General features: G+C 46.3%; 1 protein-coding gene across 6 annotated transcripts in view; it reads right to left on the reverse strand.

Annotated features, from left to right (window-relative positions):
* Nucleotides 1–860: 860 nt before the first annotated feature.
* The window catches only part of BMAL1 (basic helix-loop-helix ARNT like 1), a 65941-nt gene continuing 40964 nt past the window's right edge, over nt 861–25837 (reverse strand). For 5 of the 6 annotated variants that reach the window (XM_083164091.1, XM_083164086.1, XM_083164089.1 and 2 more), the window contains 13 exons: nt 25247–25422; nt 25031–25110; nt 22822–22914; nt 21820–21937; nt 20697–20846; nt 20006–20252; nt 17570–17676; nt 15945–16095; nt 15669–15757; nt 15261–15369; nt 14533–14626; nt 2587–2689; nt 861–1467 (listed from right to left, as the gene is read on the reverse strand). In XM_083164091.1, coding sequence (XP_083020217.1) covers nt 1307–1467; nt 2587–2689; nt 14533–14626; nt 15261–15369; nt 15669–15757; nt 15945–16095; nt 17570–17676; nt 20006–20252; nt 20697–20846; nt 21820–21937; nt 22822–22914; nt 25031–25110; nt 25247–25422 — 1678 coding nt within the window. In that variant the 3' untranslated portion in view covers nt 861–1306. The remainder of the gene's footprint in view (nt 1468–2586; nt 2690–14532; nt 14627–15260; nt 15370–15668; nt 15758–15944; nt 16096–17569; nt 17677–20005; nt 20253–20696; nt 20847–21819; nt 21938–22821; nt 22915–25030; nt 25111–25246; nt 25423–25837) is intronic. The other variant, XM_083164092.1, reaches the window with a different exon arrangement.

Raw genomic sequence — 25837 nt, forward strand, 5'->3', positions numbered from 1 at the left:
TTGCAATAGTACGTGTTTTGTGTAATAGGTGTGTATATAGCACTGTAGGGCAGATGTATGAAGCAGTGATAAGAAAGGGGAAGTGATAAAGCGCCTGGTACTTTCTCATCGACCAATCGGCTCCTGACTTAAGTTACAGGCTGTGTTTAACAGTTAGGAGTTAATTGGTTGGTTAAGTACCAGGCACTTTTATCACTGCTTCATACATCTACCCCTATATCCTGAAGTGTACTGGGCAAATACTGTTGTATCCTGGCATCAGCCTAGGCAACCTGTGGCTCTCCAGCTGTTGTGAAACTACAAGTCCCAGCATATACCACAGTTTTAGTTAGCACTGCCTTACCGCAAAACTGTGGCAAGGGATGCTGGGACTTGTAGTTTCACAAGAGCTGGAGAGCCACAGGTTGCTTACCCCTGGCCCAGGACATCCAGTATATATTACCCTAGCGGTGCTGGTCTCTCAGTCGAACGCCAACATCCTCCTCTCATAATAATGGTGTATTCAGAAATGTTTTAGAATTAGTCATCTCTGAATATGGCATTTCATTGTAACAGTCAGCATTAAAAGAATAATAATAATAATAATAATAATGTATTGTTGACATGTTTCATGATGACATTGTGGTTGTACCGATGGTGTACAGGTGTCGGCAATGGCCTCCATTGCGACTCCTCCTTCTGTCACTCACAGCCCTATGGAGTTTGTGAACAACAGTCTGAGTCTGCAGTTACTTGTGGGTGTCAGCTGCTGGCACTGAATTGGGTCCGCCCCCACCCCAAAGTAGGAAAGTACCTCTGTAACCAATGCCATAATCTCAGGGAACCCCTGGGCTAAGGAATAATTAAGATATGGGCTGTAGAACAATTAAAACCTTTTATTTAAAAAATATGTAACTATGACACTGTACCATGTATAGCATAGAGGATTCTTACAATAAAACATCTTTATACAAGTAATAAGAAATATCCATTGGGGAGCTCTGTAATGTACACACAACATCGGTCTGAAATGATGGTCTGCTGACACTGGCGCCGATTTGCACAAGGACTGTGTTTGTTTGTTTTTTTTTTTTTAAGATTTCAAAATATACAATGAATGCAAAGCTTTATACATGAGGCGCAGGATCACTGGAGCGGAGCCTAACACACTGGAGAGTGGCGATCTGATATGGCTTTACTGGTTTAGACATAAAAGTGATCTCTCATCCTTTTCATTGGCAGCAGAGCGCGCACCCCACAGCGAGGGGCACTGAGTCTTTGAGGCTTCCATAATGCACATTGTGCTCCTCTGTGGCATCTGGCTTCCTCACAACGGCCAGGGCAAGTCACTGAAATCCACTGGGCCGCCAAGTCCTGCATCGGCTTCCAGAAGACTCATAATTACAGCCATTGCCGCCTCATCATTGCTGGGACTGCTGGATCCGTGCTCTGGTTCTATCATATCAATTCCCATTTGTGAGTTCTCACCTGTGGGTAAGAATCCGGCGTTATTGCATGTAAACTATGGACGGAGGGAGCATGGTGGTTCTGATTTTTTTATTTCACAATGAGAATTCACTAGCTAATGCTGGCCACACATCAGACCAACTTTCCTCCAACTAGTTGGATGGAATAAAAACCTGGTACTGTATGGGAGCAAATGTAATTGTCATTTGTTTCCCAAATTGGAAAATGGACAACAACTGTCACTCAGACAATGTACTGTAGTTGGACCCATTTGATTTAAAACAATTTCAATGAATGTTTTGGTCCATTCTCCTGAGTTTGTGAGCAAATTGCTTGTTGGCATTCGCTCCTATACAGTACCAGATTTTTTTTCAGTACAACCAACCAACTAGTTGGAGGAAAGTTGGTCTGATGTGTGGCCAGCATAACCGTTATCATGATGAGAAATCCTAGTAGACAAACGCCAATGGATCATTGTGGTTAGACGATATCTGTTGGGAGAATCCCATCTCATACAGACATTGGGGACATATGTTGTATGGGATAATAAAAACAAATGATACGGAATTTGCACTAACAACATATGTCCCCAATGTCTTTATAAGATGTGATATTCTCCCAACAGATATCTTTTAACCACAATGATCCATTGGCGTTTGTCTACTAGGATCTAAATCAGGCATGGCCCTCCAGCTGTTGTGAAACTACACGTCCCATCATGCCTTGCAACAGTTTTGCTATTAGGGAATGCTAAAACTGAGGCAAGGCATGCTGGGATGTGTAGTTTCACAACAGCTGGAGGGCCGCAACTGATCTAAATTTACAGTATTGCTCTTCTATATGTATACTCCCAAATAGTGGATATAGGCAAATCAATTGCTTGGATAAATTTGTTTATAGCTGATGGATTTAACCGATTTGTCTAACTGCCCATTGTCTGTTTTCCAGCACTTAGGAAGACATTTTTGATTTTGTGATTTCCAGATTTTTGTTGACACCAGATAGAGCAGATAAATCTGTAGGTGTGTATCCAGCTTTGTCTCAGACTAACCACAGAGTTCAGATGCCTGATATATACTAAATAATTACTGGTACAAACCAATTCGCCTTAAACCCTCAAAATTCCAAAATATTTCTTACCAAGCATGGAGGAGCTGTCTGAATATGGAAAGCCAGAGTTGTCCTGGAGTTGTCCACCTCCTAATCCCGAACTTGAGAGGTCCATGGTACCACCATTTAAAATCTGGAACAATTTCATAAAGAAGCATTACGGAAATGGTCACCTGTCCCCTTATGTTTAAACAGTAACAGACTACAGACTGAATTACATTGCCACCAATAAATAGTAGTTGCCAACCTGATATCTCTATTGCTGTTATGAATATGACAATCACTCCTACCTCTCAAGCTCGCTGCCTAGGTGTTATCCTTGACTCTGAATTTTCCTTTGTTCCCCACATTCAATCTGTCTCAATCATGCCACATGCACCTAAAAAACATTCAGAATTCGCCCTTACCTTACACAAGACACTGCAAAAACGCTAATCCATGCTCTCATCATCTCACACATTGATTATTGCAATAGTCTCCTTATTGGCCTTCCCCAATACAGACCACTACAGTCCATTATGAATGCAGCTGGGAGGCTCATCTTCCTAGCCAGATGTTCATCGTCTGCAAAGCTACTCTATCAGTCACTTCATTGGTTACCTGTTTTCTATCATATTTTAATACTAAATTATTTTACTTCCACACAAAGCCATAAACCAAACTGCACCAACATACATATCCTCTCATCTCAAAATATCTTCCATCCCGACCTCTACGCTCCTCACAAGATCTGCAGCTCTCATCCACACTCATTACTCGCTCCCATTCCCGACTGCAGGACTTTCTTCGGGCTGCACCCACTCCGTGGAATGTTCTCCCATGCACAATAAGACTCTCCCCCAGTCTCCAAACCTATAAGCCAGGGATGGGCAACACCAGCCCTCCAGATGTTGGTGAACTACACATCCCAGGATGCTTTGCATTAGTTTTGCTATGTGGCCATGCTGAAACTGATGCAAGGCATGCTGGGATGTGTAATTCATCAACATCTGGCGGGCCGGTGTTGCCCAGCCCTGCTAGTATAAGCAGTCCCTGAAAACTTCCTTCAGGCAAGCTTACCAAATTCTAGAATCGGCCATTTAACCTTCATATACCGTTCCTATCTAATCACATCCCCACTGTACAGACCACACATATCCACTCTTTCACATTTTCCATCCTCCTGACCCCTGGCCAAACTGCTGGGTCACCGTACCATACAGCACAACAGGAACCTTGCATTCTGGTGGAATTAATGCAATAAAAAATACAGTATCAATGCCCTATAGATTGTAAGGGTGAGAGAAGGGCCCTCCTACCTTTTGACTGTCTGTAAATACCCTGTTTGTTATAATACAGTCTCCTTTTGTAAAGCGCAATGGAATATGCTGCGCTATATAAGAAACTGTTAATAAATAATAAAAAATTGTTGCCACCGCTTGCCCACATGTGCAAAGAAGTTTAGTCATGTCTTATGCTACCGTTTCCCCTGGCCTAGGGGAGGAAGGTCTTCTCTGGGGACCGCAATGACCAATGGCAACCAAGAGATTCCCAGGAGTCTATATACATTAAGGGTACAGAGCGGTTCAGGAGCTGGGCAAAGTTTGTCTTATAATGTACAGAAGCCCAAACTAAGGACAGGGGTGACAGGACTTTGACCTGGCAGCATAGGTTACAATCTCTGGCTGTTACAATCATCTGTTTGAGATTCATTTTTCTTTAGCAACAGTGGTACTCGAACCGGGTCTGGTTATTGCACGGGGGGCTACAAACAGAGTTTTGAAAATGACATTTATACATACATGTTTTACATGTATGATACATTATTGGTATAACTTTCATACATACTTCGTGGCTTTTCCACAATTCTGCTAATGGGAAATGCTAAAACTATGGCAAGGCATGCTGGGATGTGGTTTCACAACAGCTGGAGGGCCACATATTTTATAGCGCACACATATTCTGCAGCACTGTACAGAGAATATTATTACCAGTTATATTATATAGCGCACACATTATTCCGCAGCACTGTACAGAGAATATTATTACCAGTTCTATTATATAGCGCACACATTATTCCGCAGCGCTGTACAGAGAATATTATTACCAGTTATATTATATAGCGCACACATTTCTCCTTCGGGAGACATCAGGGGCCACAGCGTTACAGTGGGTAGTAAGGAGATGGGAGAGCACCAGCACCCTAGAGGTTAAACTTGAACTTCCTCCCAGGCAGCCGGGCTCCTCTACCCCGCCACCAGGCCAGGAAGCTCAGTTTTTTCGGGTGCTGGCAGGAGCCAGATGCACCTACTAGAGTGGCTGCTATTTTAGCAGCCTAACTTCATTTTTATTTTTCATTTTTCTTTTACACTGACTCTGTCAGTGACAGAGCAGCAGCACTGGGGGTCTGCACAGACCCCTGTGCTGCTGGCTCCATCACCCGGGTCCGGAGCTGCATCGCCACTCGTGGGTGGGGACCTGCAGCGGCCCCCGGGCACTGGTGAGCCACAGCCGCCACCAGACGCGGGGAACCTGACATGGTAACGCGCTCGCGGGGCATTGCGGCTGCAGCAGTTCGGCGGGGGGATCGCCAACTGCGCTGACAAGGACGACTGGTCTGCCACTCGCTCCCGCTGGACCACCAGGGAAATGGTTTGTGGGCAGCAGCGCCAGGTATGCAGGGCCGCCCGGTGCGCGCCGGATCCCCGCCATTTTTACCGACGCGGCATGTGGACACCTCCCTGGGGTCCATTTGTCAGCAGGGGGAGCAGGCTCCCCCCACATCAGCCTCTCCACCTGGGGACAGTAGGCAGGGAACTGTGTTTATCACACAGAGAGTTCCCGCCACTGACATCCCTTCCTGCCTGCCTGCGACATGTGAGAAGGGACACGGGGGAGCTCACAGCCACCCGGAGTTCCACTCCTTCACTGCCAGGTCACTTGGGCAAGACCCCCCGTTACCCCTCCTTCGGGACACTGTACAGTACTGTGCTCCGAGCAGGAGCCTTGTGCCATTATTACATTGCCCTTGTATGCATTGTTTAACACTTTAGCTGCCTGTCAGTTTAATTTGTGTTATGCTGTATATGTATTGCTGGTTATGTCATGCTGACTTAACATGGAGAGCTTATCAGCCAGTCTGGGGTTCCACTCCTTCACTGCCAGGCCACCTGGGCTCCCCTGTAACTCTCCTCAAACAGGAGTCAGGTTACAGACAGCTCTGCTGAAATAGCTGACCAGAGTGTGAACTCTGACTGCAACATTGTATACTGTGGATTAACACCATCACTACCTGTCAGAAGCATAAAGGACAGAACGGATGGTGTAATGGTGTGTTGTCTGTACCAAAAGTGCATGTCTATATCACTGCTTTGAACACTGCACCTGTCTATATCACTGCATTGTATGTCTATTACAAGCTGGCTGTGTACTGTGTAACACTATCACTGCCTGTCAGAAAGGCTGCCTGCCTATGGCATTGCTATATGTGCCTAGTACTAGCTTACTGCGTACTGTGGGGGCAGCACGGATGGTGTGATGGTTGGCATTACTTCTTCACAACTCGGGTCGTGGGTTCAATTCCCACTATGACCCTTACTGTGCGGAGTTTGTACGTTCTCTCCGTGTTTTAGTGGGGTTACTCCGGTTTCTTCCCACAATGCAAAATATAAAACAGAAGTATGCTGTGTTAGCCGTACATATGGGCTAAATGTCTACGCCACCGCAAGGTATACGTAGTACCAGCTTACGGTGTATGGCTTGAACACTATCTCTGCTGGTCAGGAGAATACTGTGTAGTGGTACCGTATAGGCTACCTGCCTATTTTTATGCCATTGTATGCCTGGTATAATTGTAGTATATTGTCTTACCTGTGCTTTAGCAGCCGGTTCACAGTGCTATAATACTGCAACATCTTCCAGGGGTACCAGTCCCAGTGACTCTGGGGCTCCGGTGCTGATGTCTTGTACATCCTGTAATGCTGGCCTTATGCCCCCATGACTAGTACAGGACAGCTTATGCGCAGGCTGCTACAATGCCTGGGCGATGCCCACAGGTACAGCCTCCTCTCAGGAGCCTGCTTGGGCCACGTTCTTTACTCCGTTGCCGGTGCAGCTAGCAGCAGCCTTGGATCGGCATCATCTCTTGGGTGAGTGTTTATCTGCCTCCGGACAAGGTCCCCAGAAATGCCGTCCCCATCCTTGGCGGGTGTAGCTCCCCGCACAGTGGAAGCGCTCTGTACCTGCAGGTAGACGCAGATACCCCCGTCATCCAGACTCCTCCGTCAGCAGACACAGAGAGGAGGACACCTGGGATTAGCATTGTCTAGAGGGGACCGTCGACGATGGTATAGAAGATGGGGGGCCTGTGATAGGGTGAATCCCCCCACCTTGTCTTGAGGTGCCGACCTTGGTCTCAGCTGTCAAATAGGTCCTTACCTTAAACGACCCCGCTGAGCCGCCTACACCTTTGGGTGTCTCCCTAGGTGTATTCTGGGTTTATTCCGTAAATCAGTGAACTCGACTAAGGTCATCAGTTGGGAGATTCCTAACAGGAAGTTTAGCTTGCCATCGGCGGTTTCCCTTCCTTTTACCCCCTTCCACAGGAGGACATAGTCCCCTGGGAGACTGTCCCTAAAGTGGACGCACTCCTGCCCCAGGCATCTGCTTGGGTGGCTAAGGCCTTAGTTGCGTGAGCAACTTCTCTCACAGCGGACGCTGCATAAGGGGTGTCGGAGGAAACCCTGCTGCCTTCTATTGAGCATCACGTGACACTTTACCTAGGGATAACGGCTCTTGAAATTACACCAATCGCCTCCAGAGGGTCACTTTCGGCCATAGCTGCACACACATACCGATGTCTGTGCTCTTGGAAGGCCTGAACTCAAAGTCCCTTTTGAGGGTTCCTTTATATTTGGGCCAGTGCCAGATATGGGGGCCGGTTTAGATACCATTTGGCAGAGGATATCCCTTCTGGGGGATTGCCATCTGGCTCTACAGTCCAGGATCAGATATCTCTTGTCCCCCTGGCAGGTGTCTGTGCATGCCTGCATGGGGTCCCTGGGGTTGGTGGATTGGCCTTCGCATTGGCAGAATAGGCTCAGTTCCATACCAACCCTCTACAATACTGTCCTGGGACCCTATCACAGGAGCAGCACGGATGGTGTAGTGGTTAGCATTACTGCTTCACTGCGCTTAGGTCATGGGTTCGATTCCCACCATGGCCCTAACTGTGCGGAGTTTGTATATTCTCCCCTGACTTGCATGGGTTTACTCCTGGTACTCCGGTTTCCTCCCACAATATCCATGCCCAGAAGTTCGCCTGGTCTCCAGCAGGGCCCCCCTTTCCTGGGGGCTTCTGGACGGGACCTTGCTACTGGATCCACTAGTAGACACTCCTAGCCATGCATGCTAGCCTCCCGTGTTTGGGGGGTGGTCACTTCTCAAAGGTCATTCCAGGGTATCTGGACCACTCTAGTGGCCCAGCCCTCCATCATCGTCCTTGAACTAAAGACAATCTTCCGGGCAGTCCGCCTGGCGGAACCCTAACTTAGGGGTTGGCCGGTGCAAGTCCAGTCAGACATTGCGACAAGGGTGGCATACGTTAACCACCAGGGTGGCACTAGTTGTCAACCCACTATGACTGAAGCATCCAGCATCTTTCAGAGATGATCCCTGCTCTTTCAGAAATTTTTATCCTGGTAGTCCAGAATTGGGTGGCGGTCTTCCTCGGCTGTCAGACCCGTGATGCCGACGACTTGACCCTCAAACCACCACTGTGCGGGTCCAGAACTTGCGACCTGGAGGGGGGCTTGCCTGGTAGATGCCCTGTCCACTCCGTGGCTGTCCACACTGATGGCGCCTTTCCACCACTTTTCCTCCTTTTGCGAATGTCTCGCAAGCTGAAGCCGGAGGGCGGCACGTTGATTCTGGTTGCTCCACCTTGGCCCAGACGGATCTGGTTTTCGGATCTGCAGTCAGTAGCCCCTCCTATTCGCTTACCCCTGGGCACAGGCATGCTCTCAGGGTCCGCCTCTCTCTCGGCTTTGAGGCACTTGGCTTTGACGGGGTGGCTGTTGAGACCTCCCGGGTAAGACCCAGTGGGTTTCACTCCACCATGCTCAGGGCGAGGAAACCTTCCTAGATGGGGGTGTACCATCGCATATGGAGGGCTTACTTTTCTTGCTGCGAACTCCCTGGGATGCCCCCTGGGATCTCTCTAATCCGGTCTTCTTCAGGGCCCACCTTTTGTGCCCTTGCGGTTGATGGACCTGTGTTGACTCGCCTGGAAGATCGTTTCCTTGTTGGCGATAGCTTTGGCCAGGGGAGTCTCTGACCAAAGCTATCGCCAACAAGGAAACTATCTTCCAGGCGAGTCCTGTAAGCTCTGTCCTGTAAGTCTTTTGTTCTTGGTTATAACCGGGCAGTTTTTCCTACCGTCCCTTCTCACCTACCTTAGGTGGTGTCCGGCTTTCAGGTCAACCAGGACATTATTGTTCCGGCATTTAGACAGTCTGTTACTACGGCTTGGTCCTCCTTGGACGTTGTCCGTCCGGGGCGCATCTATGTGCACCGTTCTAGGCTGTTGCACTAGTCAGACTCTCTCTCTCTTTGTACTATATGGTGTTCGGATGAGAGGGTGGCCCATCTCTACGCAAACTACTGTCCGCTGGAGTCTCTCTGGCAGGCATATTTGGACACCTCCCTCCCGGTTCCGGCAAGGATTCGGGCACATTCCGTTAGGTCTGTGGAGGTGTCCTGGGCTGTAAGAGGCGGTGCTAAAGTTGAGCAAATTTGCAGGGCGGCGACTTGGTCGTCCGCCATTACTGTCTTGCGTTTTTGACACATTTGCCTCCCAGGACTCGGCCTTCGGCCAGAGTGTGTTGGCTGCGGCACAGGCGCGTCCCCCCATAGGTGGCTGCTTTAGGACGTCCCACTGTAACGCTGTGGCCCCTGATGTCTCCCCAAGGAGAAAATGAGATTTATGTCTTACCTGGTAAATCTCTTTCTTCGAGGACATCAGGGGCCACAGGGATCCCTCCCTACCGCGCCTGCTTTACTTCCGTTACGGTTAAGTTATGATTATGTTATATTATCCCTCGGTTGTACAGCGCTGTACAGAGACTTATTACCAGTTATTTATATAGCGCACACATATTCTGCAGCGCTGTACAGAGATTATTACCAGTTATTTATATAGCGCACACATATTCTGCAGCTCTGTACAGAGAATATTACCAGTTATTTATATAGCGCACACATATTCCGCAGCTCTGTACAGAGAATATTACCAGTTATTTATATAGCGCACACATATTCCGCCAGCACTGTACAGAGAATATTACCAATTATTTATATATCGCACACATATTCCGCAGCGCTGTACAGAGACTATTATCACCAGTTATTTATATAGCGCACACATTCCGCAGCGCTGTACAGAGACTATTACCAGTTATTTATATAGCGCACACATATTCCGCAGCGCTGTACAGAGACTATTATTACCAGTTATTATATAGCACACACATATTCCGCAGCGCTGTACAGAGACTATTACCAGTTATTTATATAGCGCACACATATTCCGCAGTGCTGTACAGAGACTATTATTACCAGTTATTATATAGAGCACACATATTCCGCGGCGCTGTACAGAGACTATTATTACCAGTTATTTATATAGCGCACACATATTCCGCAGCTCTGTACAGAGACTATTATCACCAGTTATTTATATAGCGCACACATATTCCGCAGCGCTGTACAGAGACTATTATCACCAGTTATTTATATAGCGCACACATTCCGCAGCGCTGTACAGAGAATATTATATAGCGCACACATATTCCGCAGCGCTGTACAGAGACTATTACCAGTTATTTATATAGCGCACATATATTCCGCAGCGCTGTACAGACATTATTACCAGTTATTATATAGCGCACACATATTCCGCAGCTCTGTACAGAGACTATTATCACCAGTTATTTATATAGCGTACACATATTCCGCAGCTCTGTACAGAGGCTATTATTACCAGTTATTTATATAGCGCACACATATTCCGCAGCGCTGTACAGAGACTATTATCACCAGTTATTTATATAGCGCACACATTCCGCAGCGCTGTACAGAGAATATTATATAGCGCACACATATTCCGCAGCGCTGTACAGAGACTATTACCAGTTATTTATATAGCGCACATATATTCCGCAGCGCTGTACAGACATTATTACCAGTTATTATATAGCGCACACATATTCCGCAGCTCTGTACAGAGACTATTATCACCAGTTATTTATATAGCGTACACATATTCCGCAGCTCTGTACAGAGGCTATTATTACCAGTTATTTATATAGCGCACACATATTCCGCAGCGCTGTACAGACAACATTATTACCAGTTATTATATAGCACACACATATTCCGCAGCGCTGTACAGAGACTATTATTACCAGTTATTTATATAGCGCACACATATTCCGCAGCGCTGTACAGACAACATTATTACCAGTTATTATATAGCACACACATATTCCGCAGCGCTGTACAGAGAATATTATTACCAGTTATTTATATAGCGCACACATTCCGCAGCTCTGTACAGAGATTATTATTACCAGTTATTTATATAGCGCACGCATATTCCGCAGCGCTGTACAGACAATATTATTACCAGTTATTTATATAGCGCACACATATTCCGCCAGCACTGTACAGAGAATATTACCAATTATTTATATAGCACACACATATTCTGCAGCACTGTACAGACAATATTATTACCAGTTATTTATATAGCGCACACATATTCCGCAGCGCTGTACAGAGACTATTATTACCAGTTATTTATATAGCGCACACATATTCCGCAGCGCTGTACAGACAACATTATTACCAGTTATTATATAGCACACACATATTCCGCAGCGCTGTACAGAGACTATTATTACCAGTTATTTATATAGCGCACACATATTCCGCAGCGCTGTACAGACAACATTATTACCAGTTATTATATAGCACACATATTCCGCAGCGCTGTACAGAGAATATTATTACCAGTTATTTATATAGCGCACACATTCCGCAGCTCTGTACAGAGATTATTATTACCAGTTATTTATATAGCGCACACATATTCCGCAGCGCTGTACAGACAATATTATTACCAGTTATTTATATAGCGCACACATATTCCGCCAGCACTGTACAGAGAATATTACCAATTATTTATATAGCACACACATATTCCGCAGCGCTGTACAGACAATATTATTACCAGTTATTTATATAGCGCACACATATTCCGCAGCGCTGTACAGAGACTATTATCACCAGGTATTTATATAGAGCACACATATTCTGCAGTGCTGTACAGAGAATATTATTACCAGTTATTATATAGCGCACACATATTCCGCAGCGCTGTACAGAGGCTATTATTACCAGTTATTTATATAGTGCACACATATTCCGCAGCTCTGTACAGAGGCTATTATTACCAGTTATTTATATAGCGCACACATATTCCACAGCGCTGTACAGAGAATATTATTACCAGGTATTTATATAGCGCACCCATATTCCGCAGCTCTGTACAGAGACTATTATTACCAGTTATTTATATAGCGCACACATATTCCGCAGCGCTGTACAGACAACATTATTACCAGTTATTATATAGCACACACATATTCCGCAGCGCTGTACAGAGACTATTATTACCAGTTATTTATATAGCGCACACATATTCCGCAGCGCTGTACAGACAACATTATTACCAGTTATTATATAGCACACACATATTCCGCAGCGCTGTACAGAGAATATTATTACCAGTTATTTATATAGCGCACACATTCCGCAGCTCTGTACAGAGATTATTATTACCAGTTATTTATATAGCGCACACATATTCCGCAGCGCTGTACAGACAATATTATTACCAGTTATTTATATAGCGCACACATATTCCGCCAGCACTGTACAGAGAATATTACCAATTATTTATATAGCACACACATATTCTGCAGCACTGTACAGACAATATTATTACCAGTTATTTATATAGCGCACACATATTCCGCAGCGCTGTACAGAGACTATTATTACCAGTTATTTATATAGCGCACACATATTCCGCAGCGCTGTACAGACAACATTATTACCAGTTATTATATAGCACACACATATTCCGCAGCGCTGTACAGAGACTATTATTACCAGTTATTTATATAACGCACACATATTCCGCAGCGCTGTACAGACAACATTATTACCAGTTATTATATAGCACACATATTCCGCAGCGCTGTACAGAGAATATTATTACCAGTTATTTATATAGCGCACACATTCCGCAGCTCTGTACAGAGATTATTATTACCAGTTATTTATATAGCGCACACATATTCCGCAGCGCTGTACAGACAATATTATTACCAGTTATTTATATAGCGCACACATATTCCGCCAGCACTGTACAGAGAATATTACCAATTATTTATATAGCACACACATATTCCGCAGCGCTGTACAGACAATATTATTACCAGTTATTTATATAGCGCACACATATTCCGCAGCGCTGTACAGAGACTATTATCACCAGGTATTTATATAGAGCACACATATTCTGCAGTGCTGTACAGAGAATATTATTACCAGTTATTATATAGCGCACACATATTCCGCAGCGCTGTACAGAGGCTATTATTACCAGTTATTTATATAGTGCACACATATTCCGCAGCTCTGTACAGAGGCTATTATTACCAGTTATTTATATAGCGCACACATATTCCACAGCGCTGTACAGAGAATATTATTACCAGGTATTTATATAGCGCACCCATATTCCGCAGCTCTGTACAGAGACTATTATTACCAGTTATTTATATAGCGCACACATATTCCGCAGCTCTGTACAGAGACTATTATTACCAGTTATTTATATAGCGCACACATATTCCGCAGCTCTGTACAGAGACTATTATTACCAGTTATTTATATAGCGCACACATATTCTGCAGCGCTGTACAGAGAATATTATTACCAGTTATATTATATAGCGCACACATATTCCGCAGCGCTGTACAGAGAATATTATTACCAGTTATTATATAGCGCACACATATTCCGCAGCGCTGTACAGAGAATATTATTACCAGTTATTTATATAGCGCACACATATTCCGCAGCACTGTACAGAGAATATTATTACCAGGTATTTATATAGCGCACCCATATTCCGCAGCTCTGTACAGAGACTATTATTACCAGTTATTTATATAGCGCACACATATTCCGCAGCTCTGTACAGAGACTATTATTACCAGTTATTTATATAGCGCACACATATTCCGCAGCTCTGTACAGAGACTATTATTACCAGTTATTTATATAGCGCACACATATTCCGCAGCGCTGTACAGAGAATATTATTACCAGTTATTTATATAGCGCACACATATTCCGCAGCGCTTATTTAATAGACTCTTGATTAGAAAGATGAACCATGCTCAGAGTGTAGATTCTATGGGGCATAGTCACCAGCTGGACAACAAGGTTCTCATGCATCAAAGAGGGGGAAAAAACCCTAAACTCATCCAGAGCATTAGAATTTGGCTTTTTGGTGTGGTCCTATTTGTGCTGCAGTGTGTTGTTACACTGCAAATACATGACTTGTATTCCTGCCCTGAATGTGTATACACATGGGAGCCCATAAACCAGGGCTGGGCAACACAAGCCCTCCAGATGTTGATGAACTACACATCCCAGCATGCCTTGCATCAGTTTCAGCATGGCCACATAGCAAAACTAATGCAAAGCATCCTGGGATGTGTAGTTCACTAACATCTGGAGGGCCGGTGTTGCCCAGCCCTGACATAAAAGAATTGCGTCCTTCCATTTCCTCTGCACACAGTTCTGTATGAGCCCCCACTGCAGTAACATCTTCCCGCTTATAGCAGCGAGAAGAGAACTTACCTTTTTGGCTCCAGGGGAGGCGGTGTCTGGAGGGGGGGTACTGGTGATGTTAAGCGGACTGGACCCGCAGCTGGATGGCGAGGAGCCTCGTATTCTGTAACAGGACACCTTATGTTAGCGGATATTAACGCACTAGTGGTGTTATAGGATGGGTGGTGTGACGCTCACTAATGTAGTTCTGTTATTTCTAGTCCTTATCTGGTATAATATTCCAAAACAAAAACTTTCAAACATCCAGAATTATACAATGTTTTTTTTTTTTTTTTTTTTAACGGAAGATTTTTGTTTCACAAAAAAAATGATCCAAAAACTACCAATACTTAATACAAACCCGCTCCTCGCTTCATTGACACCTAAATGTTCAATCTTCCAAATCCAGGTTTTTAAAATCTGTAACTTTTTTTACTATCTAGGAAATCATCAGATGAAATGATTACAGATGAGCGGTTTCGGATATACAAAGCAGGATCGTATTGGCTAGCCAAAACACGTTACAGCCAATTGGAAAAATACAAAAATTGTGATGATTTGGGGTAAGAACCAAGTAAATCCGGAGCTGCATCTCTAATTATTAATTTCCTAAGTTGTTAAGTATTTAGGGGGGGTCTGTGTTCTCGGTTGTGATAATGTATTGGATACAACATATAAAAGTCCCATTACTATACGGTCACTATAAATGCAGACTTCTATAAATAAGCACCAGGTATCGTATATAAAGCAACATTCACCTGTGAATTTCCATAATCTCTTCAGCGATCATTCTGCCAATCTTCCCAGCCCCAGCTCTCGTTCCTCCCGGAATACCAGGCACTGTCGGATGGGACCTCTTTGCGCCACCTTCAATGACAAGGCAAAAGGAATCCTAAATCATCACCAGCAGAGCAAAGCCACCGCCTAACCATTGCTGGTTGGAGAGCGATCCAATCACGTTAAAACTAGGATGCTAAACTGTAAACCTAAACCTATGGTGTATAATGACCCCCGGGAGCAGCTGTTATTCCTCCGCATTATAGTAATGGAACAGCCATTCAGCTTTCTTTGACCAGTCCCGAGGCCTCGAAAATTCTGCTTATAAACCCCTATAATGACTCTGCACAGCCCGGATATTCTAGGAAAGCCCGGAGCTCTACACTTACCTTCTCCAGACTGCAGGACGCTGTCCATGCTGGGCGGGGAGGCCGTCAGCTGGGAAAAGGCAGAATCTCCACTTTCTATGATGTTTGCCCTGAAATCAAAAAGCACAATATATATAAATTACAATATCATATGTATCAATCTATAATTACAATAAGCATTCTGTCATGTAATATAACATACGTGCATTGTAGGTCCTACTATTACTATAAATATTTAGGGTCATAACTTATTCAAATTTGTATTTTGTGAAAGAGAAAAAAAAAATTACTACTTACGATACGACCGTGTTTGTAGAGACGATATATTCCACTTCTTTGGTCCACGGGTTCATAAAACTGAACCAGCGACTTTTCAGCGTAATAAATGAACCATCTTTGATTTTAAACTTGTAACAATTTGTTGTTATTTTTTCTCTGCTCTGTAACACTGGAAGAGAGAAATATAGTTACCACAAGTATACAGGTGTGTGTATATATACACACACACACACACACACACACACACACACACACACACACACACACACCGACAGCAGAGTGCTACAATTATACTGCAGAACACAATAGTATACACTCTGATGAAGGACAAGAGCAATTATTTTTGTAATGTGACTTCATTACGACACTGCTGCAATTGGTAACAGTCTGTAGCGCAAACTATTTTCCATTCTACAGTACCTTCATTTCCCCTTCTAGGTACGAACTGGGACAGTGGCACTGATAACAGTGATCCCTAGCTACAGTTTTGCAATTTGGCCATGATAAAACGGTTGTGAGGCATCCTAGTTTGGGTAGTTCAACAACAACTGGAGGGCGAAGATTCTCCATTCTTGATAACTACTGCGGTTTTCAATGCTAATTAGCCTCTTATAATATTAGTAAGCTCACTCGAAGCAAATGCTTGGAAAGCTAGTCTGCTACCTTGTGATGGCCTCTGTGTTTGTGCAAGTGTGAGACAGACAGATGTAGTTACACTCGCTGCCAACAGATGGCAGTGTTTCGGAGACACACACAAATGGACACTAGCATATCTCATAGAAACATAGAATTTGACGGCAGATAAGAACCACTTGGTCCATCTAGTCTGCCCCTTTTTAGACATGTTACCTCAAACCATATTTGATCCTTATTTTTATGTAAGGATATCAATATGCCTATCCAAAGCATGTTTAAATTGCACTACTGTATTTGCCTCTACCACCTCTGATGGGAGGCGATTCCACTTATCTACTACTCTTTCTGTGAAGTAATTCTTCCTCACATTCCCCCTGAATCTTCCTCCATCTAGTGTCAGTGCATGTCCTCGTGTTCTGCTGCTCCTCTTCCTGTGAAGAATGTCTCCCACCCTTTTCATCAGGCTAGGCCCCCAAATTCCAGGCGCACGCAACTGTCCCGTTCCGAGGACACTGAAAGTTGGGAGGTATGCACTAGATCACATGTCTTCAACCCGTGGCCCTCCAGATGTTGTGGAACTACATTTCCCAGCATGCCCTGACAGTTTTGGCATGCTCTGCAATGCATGTTGGAACATGTAGTTTCACAACATCTGGAGGGCCATAGGTTTAAGACCCATGCACTAGATATATATCTATCTATCTATATTATCTTCATGAGACGATTAGTACATAACAAATCATATTATGCAGAAATTGCACGTTCTACAGTTTTATTGGAAAGAAAAAAACCTTTTTATACATGGGCTCCGAAATCTGCAGATTACTATTTCTACAGATTTTAATTAAAAGCCCATCAAAAATGACAGCTTCTTCCTTATCTGCTCCTACCTCCAATCTCTGAATGATTGCGAAATCTAGGTTCATTGACAGACCAATTAAAACAGAAGAAAGAGGTCCCATTCTAAATGTGTTTGTACAGATTACAGTAATGCAGTGAGATTGTACCTTGTCTATGGCACTCAGCGAGGTTTCCAATGTCGTCTTGATGGAAATATTCGTAACAAGATGTCCCTAAAAGTTCTTGTGGTAAATATCCTAAAATTGCCGTTGCCCTGTAATGTAAAACACGCAGTTACAATGCTGAACAACAGAGGGCGCTGGTGCAGCAGGAGAGATCAGTGTCATTGCAGGATTGTACGGAAAATTAGTTCAAACAGCTACAAAGCAGAGGCGCGAAGCATCTGGGGCACCGGGCATTCTCCCCTGAGGTGCTGCTGGTGCCAGGACCTGGGGGACACTATATACAGATAGTTCTATGAATTAGGACAGACACAGTTCTGATCTATGTCCCTCACTACTACTTGCCGTAGGAAAAGCCAACACACAGTAATTGCAATGACATTAATGAATATCTGCCATGTTTGCGATGTACAGCTGCGTCCTTCTACATCTACCCCAATATGCCACGCACAGTGAGGTGCCTGACGTGAATGACCCAACACTTAAGCTAACATCCGGCATCTTTTTATTTGATAAACATGCATCTTACATCGCTATGTAAATAACAAGCTCAATCAGCCCTTGCTGATTAAAACTATATGCGGCATGCCTATATTCTGATGCAGTTTCAGTAGAAAACATCTGGCGCTGGCAAACGCGCTCACGAATGGAAGGGATGATTAACGTGACTGCAACAATGTAGGTTGCAGGAGGGCACACCTGTAGAGACTCATCTTCTGTGTTAACTTCACGTGGACTTAGACCGCATAGTTTGCATGCACAGAGAAAAAGTCCAGATCTAAGGAGTCCCACCAACGAGACCTACTGCCACCGGCACACCCAAGGATTTGATTTGGACTATCACCAAATGAAACGACAGTCTGTCTGGCACCAATCACAGGAAAGCTATGGCTCTACAGACGCTGTAGAACTACAAGTATCACAGCAAAAGCTGGCAGAGCATGCTGGTACTTTTAGTGCTATATCAGCAGCAGGGCCAGAGACAATGCTGTGTCTGTACGGGATGCATGAGGACGTAAGCTCTTCTGCCGACAGCGGTCAGACACTAGGGTACAGGTGTGTATATAGTATATATGATGACGTAACCTCTTCTGCCGACAGAGATCGGACACTACGGGGTACAGGTGTGTATATAGGATGTATGATGACGTAAGCGCTTCTGCCGACAGAGATCGGACACTACGGGGTACAGGTGTGTAAATAGTATATATGATGACGTAAGCTCTTCTGCCGACAGAGATCGGACACTACGGGGTACAGGTGTGTATATAGTATATATGATGACGTAAGCGCTTCTGCCGACAGAGATCAGACACTACGGGATACAGGTGTGTATATAGGATGTATGATGACGTAAGCTCTTCTGCCGACAGAGATCGGACACTACGGGGTACAGGTGTGTATATAGTATATATGATGACGTAAGCGCTTCTGCCGACAGAGATCGGACACTACGGGGCACAGGTATGTATGATGACGTAAGCGCATATAGTATGTATGATGACGTAAGCGCTTCTGCCGACAGAGATCGGACACTACGGGGTACAGGTGTGTATATAGGATGTATGATGACGTAAGCTCTTCTGCCGACAGAGATCGGACACTACGAGGTACAGGTGTGTATATAGTATATATGATGACGTAAGCGCTTCTGCCGACAGAGATCGGACACTACGGGGCACAGGTATGTATGATGACGTAAGCGCATATAGTATGTATGATGACGTAAGCGCTTCTGCCGACAGAGATCGGACACTACGGGGTACAGGTGTGTATATAGTATATATGATGACGTAAGCGCTTCTGCCGACAGAGATCGGACACTACGGGGTACAGGTGTGTATATAGTATATATAATGACGTAAGCTCTTCTGCCGACAGAGATCGGACACTACGGGGTACAGGTGTGTATATAGTATATATGATGACGTAAGCTCTTCTGCTGACACTGGTCAGATACTACGGGGTACAGGTGTGTATATAGTATATATGATGACGTAAGCGCTTCTGCCGACAGAGATCGGACACTACGGGGTACAGGTGTGTATATAGTATATATGATGACGTAAGCTCTTCTGCCGACAGAGATCGGACACTACGGGGTACAGGTGTGTATATAGTTTATATGATGACGTAAGCTCTTCTGCCGACAGAGATCGGACACTACGGGGTACAGGTGTGTATATAGGATGTATGATGACGTAAGCGCTTCTGCCGACAGAGATCGGACACTACGGGGTACAGGTGTGTACATAGTATATATGATGAAGTAAGCTCTTCTGCCGACAGCGGGCAGACACTATGGAGTACAGGTGTGTGTATATTAGGATGTATGATGACGTAAGCTCTTCTGCTGACAGCAGGCAGACACTACGGGGTACAGGTATATATGGGATAAGCAGGGTCAGACAAACCTCTTACCTCTGATCTACAAACACAAACTTGCCGTCGATGGCGTGCCGCGAGACGTACTCCGTGGATTTCACTTTGATCTCCCCGTTTGCGGGCTGCGGTACTATGTGCGGGTGCAGGCGCCCGATGGCGACAAGGCAGCTAAGATTACAGCCCTCGCTGTCGGGCTCGTTATCCTCATCCAGGCCCATTTTTGTCGGAGGCCAGCTCTTTAAATATCCAGTGCTATGTATAGTGCAAAAGCTTTTCCGGTCTCCTGCAATCCAAAATAATTATTGTGAAGATTGTATTACTGTATGTGACCCTATGCCGCCTTCCCCACCCCAAGCGGCCCTACTAATGTAGCTTGTACAATACATTACTAGGGTAGTGATCCAGCTGTCAGGTGGGTGCACAGATTGGGCAGATCCAACCTCCTTAGTAACAAATGACAAGTCTGACCCTATGGGGGCGGTAGGAGAAGCTGGGAGGCCCCCGACAGGATTTGCTAGCGGGATATGCACCACACAGAGGTACAGGGGCGACGTCTGCAAACTAGGCCCACCACTGAATGGGCCACATTAGTGGAAGACCCCACAGCATAAATCCTACAGTTACGGGAACTTTGGGCTGAGGAGCAAAATGAATCTACAAGAGGATAAAGAGAACATTTCGCCACCAGCGCAGGTTACTCCTCACACGGCAAGAAGAGGTCACAAACCTTTTTTTTTCGAGCAGTTCGAGGGGAAATCTTTGTCTTCTACTTTTACTGATGGCCGGTTACACTTCATCCGACAGAAGAACGACCTCCGGGCCCCGGAGCACAGCCGCGATGGTCCGGGGGTAATGTCTGTCTTCACAGGGAGCCCAGCTACACAAGACACAAGGTGGCCGTTATCTCCAGCAGCGTACGGAATAGGACATCATCATCATCATCATCATCATATAAGGCCTATACCTGTGGCTGCGTCCTAAAGGACTTGAAAAATTTTGTGCTGAACCCTGCCTCTACCATCTGCCTATATTATATACTGGCATTAAAGGGATCGACACTGCGTCTGAAGACTGAGCCATTATAAAAAGGGCACAAAGTATGTATATAATAGTAAAAGGCAACAGTTCATCTGTATTTACAGAATTATCCTATGAACTGCCTATATAGACCAGTAGCCCATGGTCTATACTACACAGGTATCTGATTCTTAGTAATCGCATTATAGAAATGGGAGGAGTCACACTGCTCTCTGTGTAGATGCTAAAAATCAGGGCTGGCCAAATCGTTCCTCGAGATCTACCAATGGGCCACGTTTTCCAGTTCCCCTAGCTGGTGCACAGGTGTAGTCATTACTAACGGTCACATTCCCCAGATCACCTAGCTGGTGCACAGGTGTAGTCATTACTGTTACATTCCCAGATCACCTAGCTGGTGCACAGGTGTAGTCATTACTAACTATCACATTCCCCAGATCACCTAGCTGGTGCACAGGTGTAGTCATTACTAACTGTCACATTCCCCAGATCACCTAGCTGGTGCACAGGTGTAGTCATTACTAACTGTCACATTCCCCAGATCACCTAGCTGGTACACAGGTGTAGTCATTACTAACTGTCACATTCCCCAGATCACCTAGCTGGTGCACAGGTGTAGTAATTACTGTTACATTCCCAGATCACCTAGCTGGTGCACAGGTGTAGTCATTACTGTCACATTCCCAGATCACCTAGCTGGTGCACAGGTGTAGTCATTACTGTTACATTCCCAGATCACCTAGCTGGTGCACAGGTGTAGTCATTACTGTTACATTCCCAGATCACCTAGCTGGTGCACAGGAGCCCAAACTTACTTTTTGCATCGATGAGCCTCTCCCGAGGGGCCGTGTCCGAGGACGACAGCTGCTCCTTCACTTTGGCAATGTCTTTCGGATGGAGATAATCGAACAAGCTTTGTCCTATCAGATCGTTCTGCAATGGTACAATATAGTTCTGCTTGGTACAATAATGGGGTGACTGTTCCTAACCAAACTTATGTGTCCTAAAGAATTAAAGGCTGTTGGCTGGATAATATTTATACAATATAAAATATTCCAATGCTTACATATATCCAAATGGATACCAGGAACAGCCTGCAGGGGGCAGCAGACCTCACAGCCGAGAATGCATCGGGAGGCTTGCGATCACAGATGTTCCATAATGCTGCCCAACCTGCAGCTGTAACTGATCGGAGAGATGAGGCGAGACTTCTATGTGGATTCTGTGCTCCATTACCACAGCCTTACTCTAGAACAAGCCTGGGCAACCTGTGGCTCTCCAGAGGTGTGAAACTACAAATCCCATCATGCCTTGCCATAGTTTTGCTCTAAGGGAGTGTTAAAACGGTGGCGAGGCATGCTGGGATTTGTAGTTTAACAACATCTGGAGAGGCACAGGTTGGCCTGTCCTGCTCTAGAACTATATGTTACCTAGCCAGTATTAGCTTCCCACTTGCACTTTATTTCTGCAGATTGCCAGCTCTTCAAGCCAGCAATGTTAATATTGCTCAAGAACACTTGTATCTGAAGGAGTGCCGGACAGGATCCCTACAGTCATTTACCCGATGTCGGGATCCCGACTGTTAAAATACCGATGCACGGGTTCCCGACGGCCACCGGCTATCCTCCCTAGTGGGGGTCCACAACCCCCATAGAGGGAGAATAGAATAGGTGGCGAGCGTAGCGAGGGGCTTTGTTGCACTTGCCACGCTGTCTGAGTCCGGCCAGTAGGGATCCCGACATCGGGCCAATGACTGTCGGAATCCTGTACCACACCCATCTGAAGGAGGAGAACACCGCACAGCGTCAGCTTTGTACCTGGCTGTAATTGAGAATCTTGAAAACTGATTCTGAAACGAAGAGGATTTTGCCCCGGTCGCAGCCCACCACAAAGAGGAAGCCGTCGGCGGCCTGTAGGAGAGAGGGAGAACATGGTTAAGTGCCAGGTAGCGCCCAGGACAACGATAAGGTGCTCGCTCACATACACATACACTGGCCAGAGAGAGAGAGGCTGCTGCAGGCTACACCCAGTGACTCATCAGTGGCAGCAGCTGTATATTATATCATTTCCTTTATGTGATGGATGTACCATACGGGGACATCGTGTACCAACCTCCCATTCCCAACACGACACCCAGTCTATCCACTTACAGACAAGTCATTATTTGCAGAGAGTCACTTCGTATGGTGCCGCCCTGTAACCGACGTGTCAGTGAGTGCGTGCACTTCACCTAACATTGGGGCAGATGTATTAAGCTTTAACAAGAGATAAATCCAAGGGTGATCAGGAGAGATAAACGTCCAGCCAATCACCTGCTAACTGCCATGTTACAGGCTGTGTTTGAAAAAAAGTCAGTAAGGAGCTGATTGGCTGGACATTTATTTCTCCTTATCATGCTTGGATTTATCTCTTGTTACGGCTTAATACATCTGCCCCATAGCCACATATACACACTTCCATAAAGTTCTCCTACACCAGCCACGTCTCCACACACACACACACACACACACACACACACACACACGTGAATGGCACAACCGTCGACAGAAGACGCGCCATGGAGAGCGCACCCATCGACAGAAGACGCGCCATGGAGAGCGCACCCATCGACAGAAGACGCGCCATGGAGAGCGCACCCATCGACAGAAGACGCGCCATGGAGTGCGCACCCATCTACAGAGGACGCGCCATGGAGAGCGCACCCATCTTCAGAGGACACGCCATGGCGAGCGCACCCATCTACAGAGGACACGCCATGGCGAGCGCACCCATCTACAGAGGACACGCCATGGCGAGCGCACCCATCTACAGAGGACACGCCATGGCGAGCGCACCCATCTACAGAGGACACGCCATGGCGAGCGCACCCATCTACAGAGGACACGCCATGGCGAGCGCACCCATCTACAGAGGACACGCCATGGCGAGCGCACCCATCTACAGAGGACACGCCATGGCGAGCGCACCCATCTACAGAGGACACGCCATGGCGAGCGCACCCATCTACAGAGGACACGCCATGGAGAGCGCACCCATCTACAAAGGTTACACCATGGAGAGCGCATCCATCTACAGAAGACGTGCCATGGAGAGCGCACCCATCTACAGAGGACACACCATGGAGAGCGCACCCATCTACAGAGGACACACCATGGAGAGCGCACCCATCTACAGAGGACACACCATGGAGAGCGCACCCATCTACAGAGGACACACCATGTAGAGCGCACCCATCTACAGAGGACCCACCATGGAGAGCGCACCCATCTACAGAGGACACACCATGGAGAGCGCACCCATCTACACAGAGGACACACCATGGAGAGCGCACCCATCTACAGAGGACACACCATGGAGAGCGCACCCATCTACAGAGGACACACCATGGAGAGCGCACCCATCTACACAGAGGACACACCATGGAGAGCGCACATCTGCCCCATAGCCACATATACACACTTCCATAAAGTTCTCCTACACCAGCCACGTCTCCACACACACACAAACAAACGTGAATGGCACAACCGTCGACAGAAGACGCGCCATGGAGAGCGCACCCAGCGACAGAAGACGCGCCATGGCGAGCACACCCATCTACAGAAGACGCGCCATGGAGAGCGCACCCAGCGACAGAAGACGCGCCATGGAGAGTGCACCCATCGACAGAAGACGCGCCATGGAGAGTGCACCCATCGACAGAAGACGCGCCATGGCGAGCACACCCATCTACAGAGGACACACCATGGAGAGCGCACCCATCTACACAGAGGACACACCATGGAGAGCGCACCCATCTACAGAGGACGCGCCATGGAGAGCGCACCCATCTACAGAAGACGCGCCATGGAGAGCGCACCCATCTACAGAGGACACAGCAAGGCAAGCGCACCCATCTACAGAGGACACGCCATGGAGAGCGCACCCATCTACAGAGGACACACCATGTAGAGCGCACCCATCTACAGAAGTCGCGCCATGGAGAGCACACAGTAAGCACAGTCCTAGTATCACCACATCGGTACATACCCTGAGAATCAGGTGTTTCAGCTCATCATCTGATAGAAATGCTGGTTTGTAGTTTGCTTCTGTGTAGGGATTTGCAGCACCTGCCATGGGGAGGAAGAGATCACATCTTAAGCAAGTGGTGAACGGTCGTCATAGGAGCTCATCAATGAGGTTTCTCTGATCAGCGTGGCGCGCACACACACAAACAAACCAGTGTACTACGTTACAACCACTGACCTGCAATACGTCTCTCACCTCGCAGAGTTTTCATATGCTGCACCGCCATCCGCAGCACGGTCAGCTTGTCCAGCTTCCGAGACATGGCGTTACACGTGGGCACCAGCGATGCCAGCTCATCTATGAAACTGTTCATTTTATCCCTGCGCCGTTTCTCGATCTGACTGTGAGCCTCCCTGTTACCAAAACACATGATTACATACAGGTTGTCCTACCCCTCCCTCTACGCTCCCTGCCTACAGCATATACTGTCTCCATGTAAGATAAGAAAGGAGTTCCCCCTTCTGCCGACAGCTTGTCCCAGATGTCTAGCAGCCACCCAGTGATATAATGCCACCCAGAACTAATCACAGGTCCCCAAAATCAGCCCTCTACACACCCTAGGCTCAGGTGCGAAGGGTAACCCTGCCTGGGCACAGGTAATAATCACTATCTCCGTCAATTTGATGAAACCATCTGTGCTCACCATGGCTATCCTTAAAACCTGGACTCTGAGCGTACCTTGAGGACAGACCTTGGGAACCACTGGTCTAGTATTCTCTAATACCCTTATTCTCTGGTCTCTGCTCACCGAGACCATAGGAAACATTA

Source organism: Crinia signifera, chromosome 11, assembly GCF_055691185.1.
Source record: "Crinia signifera chromosome 11, ASM5569118v1, whole genome shotgun sequence".
NCBI lineage: Eukaryota > Metazoa > Chordata > Amphibia > Anura > Myobatrachidae > Crinia > Crinia signifera.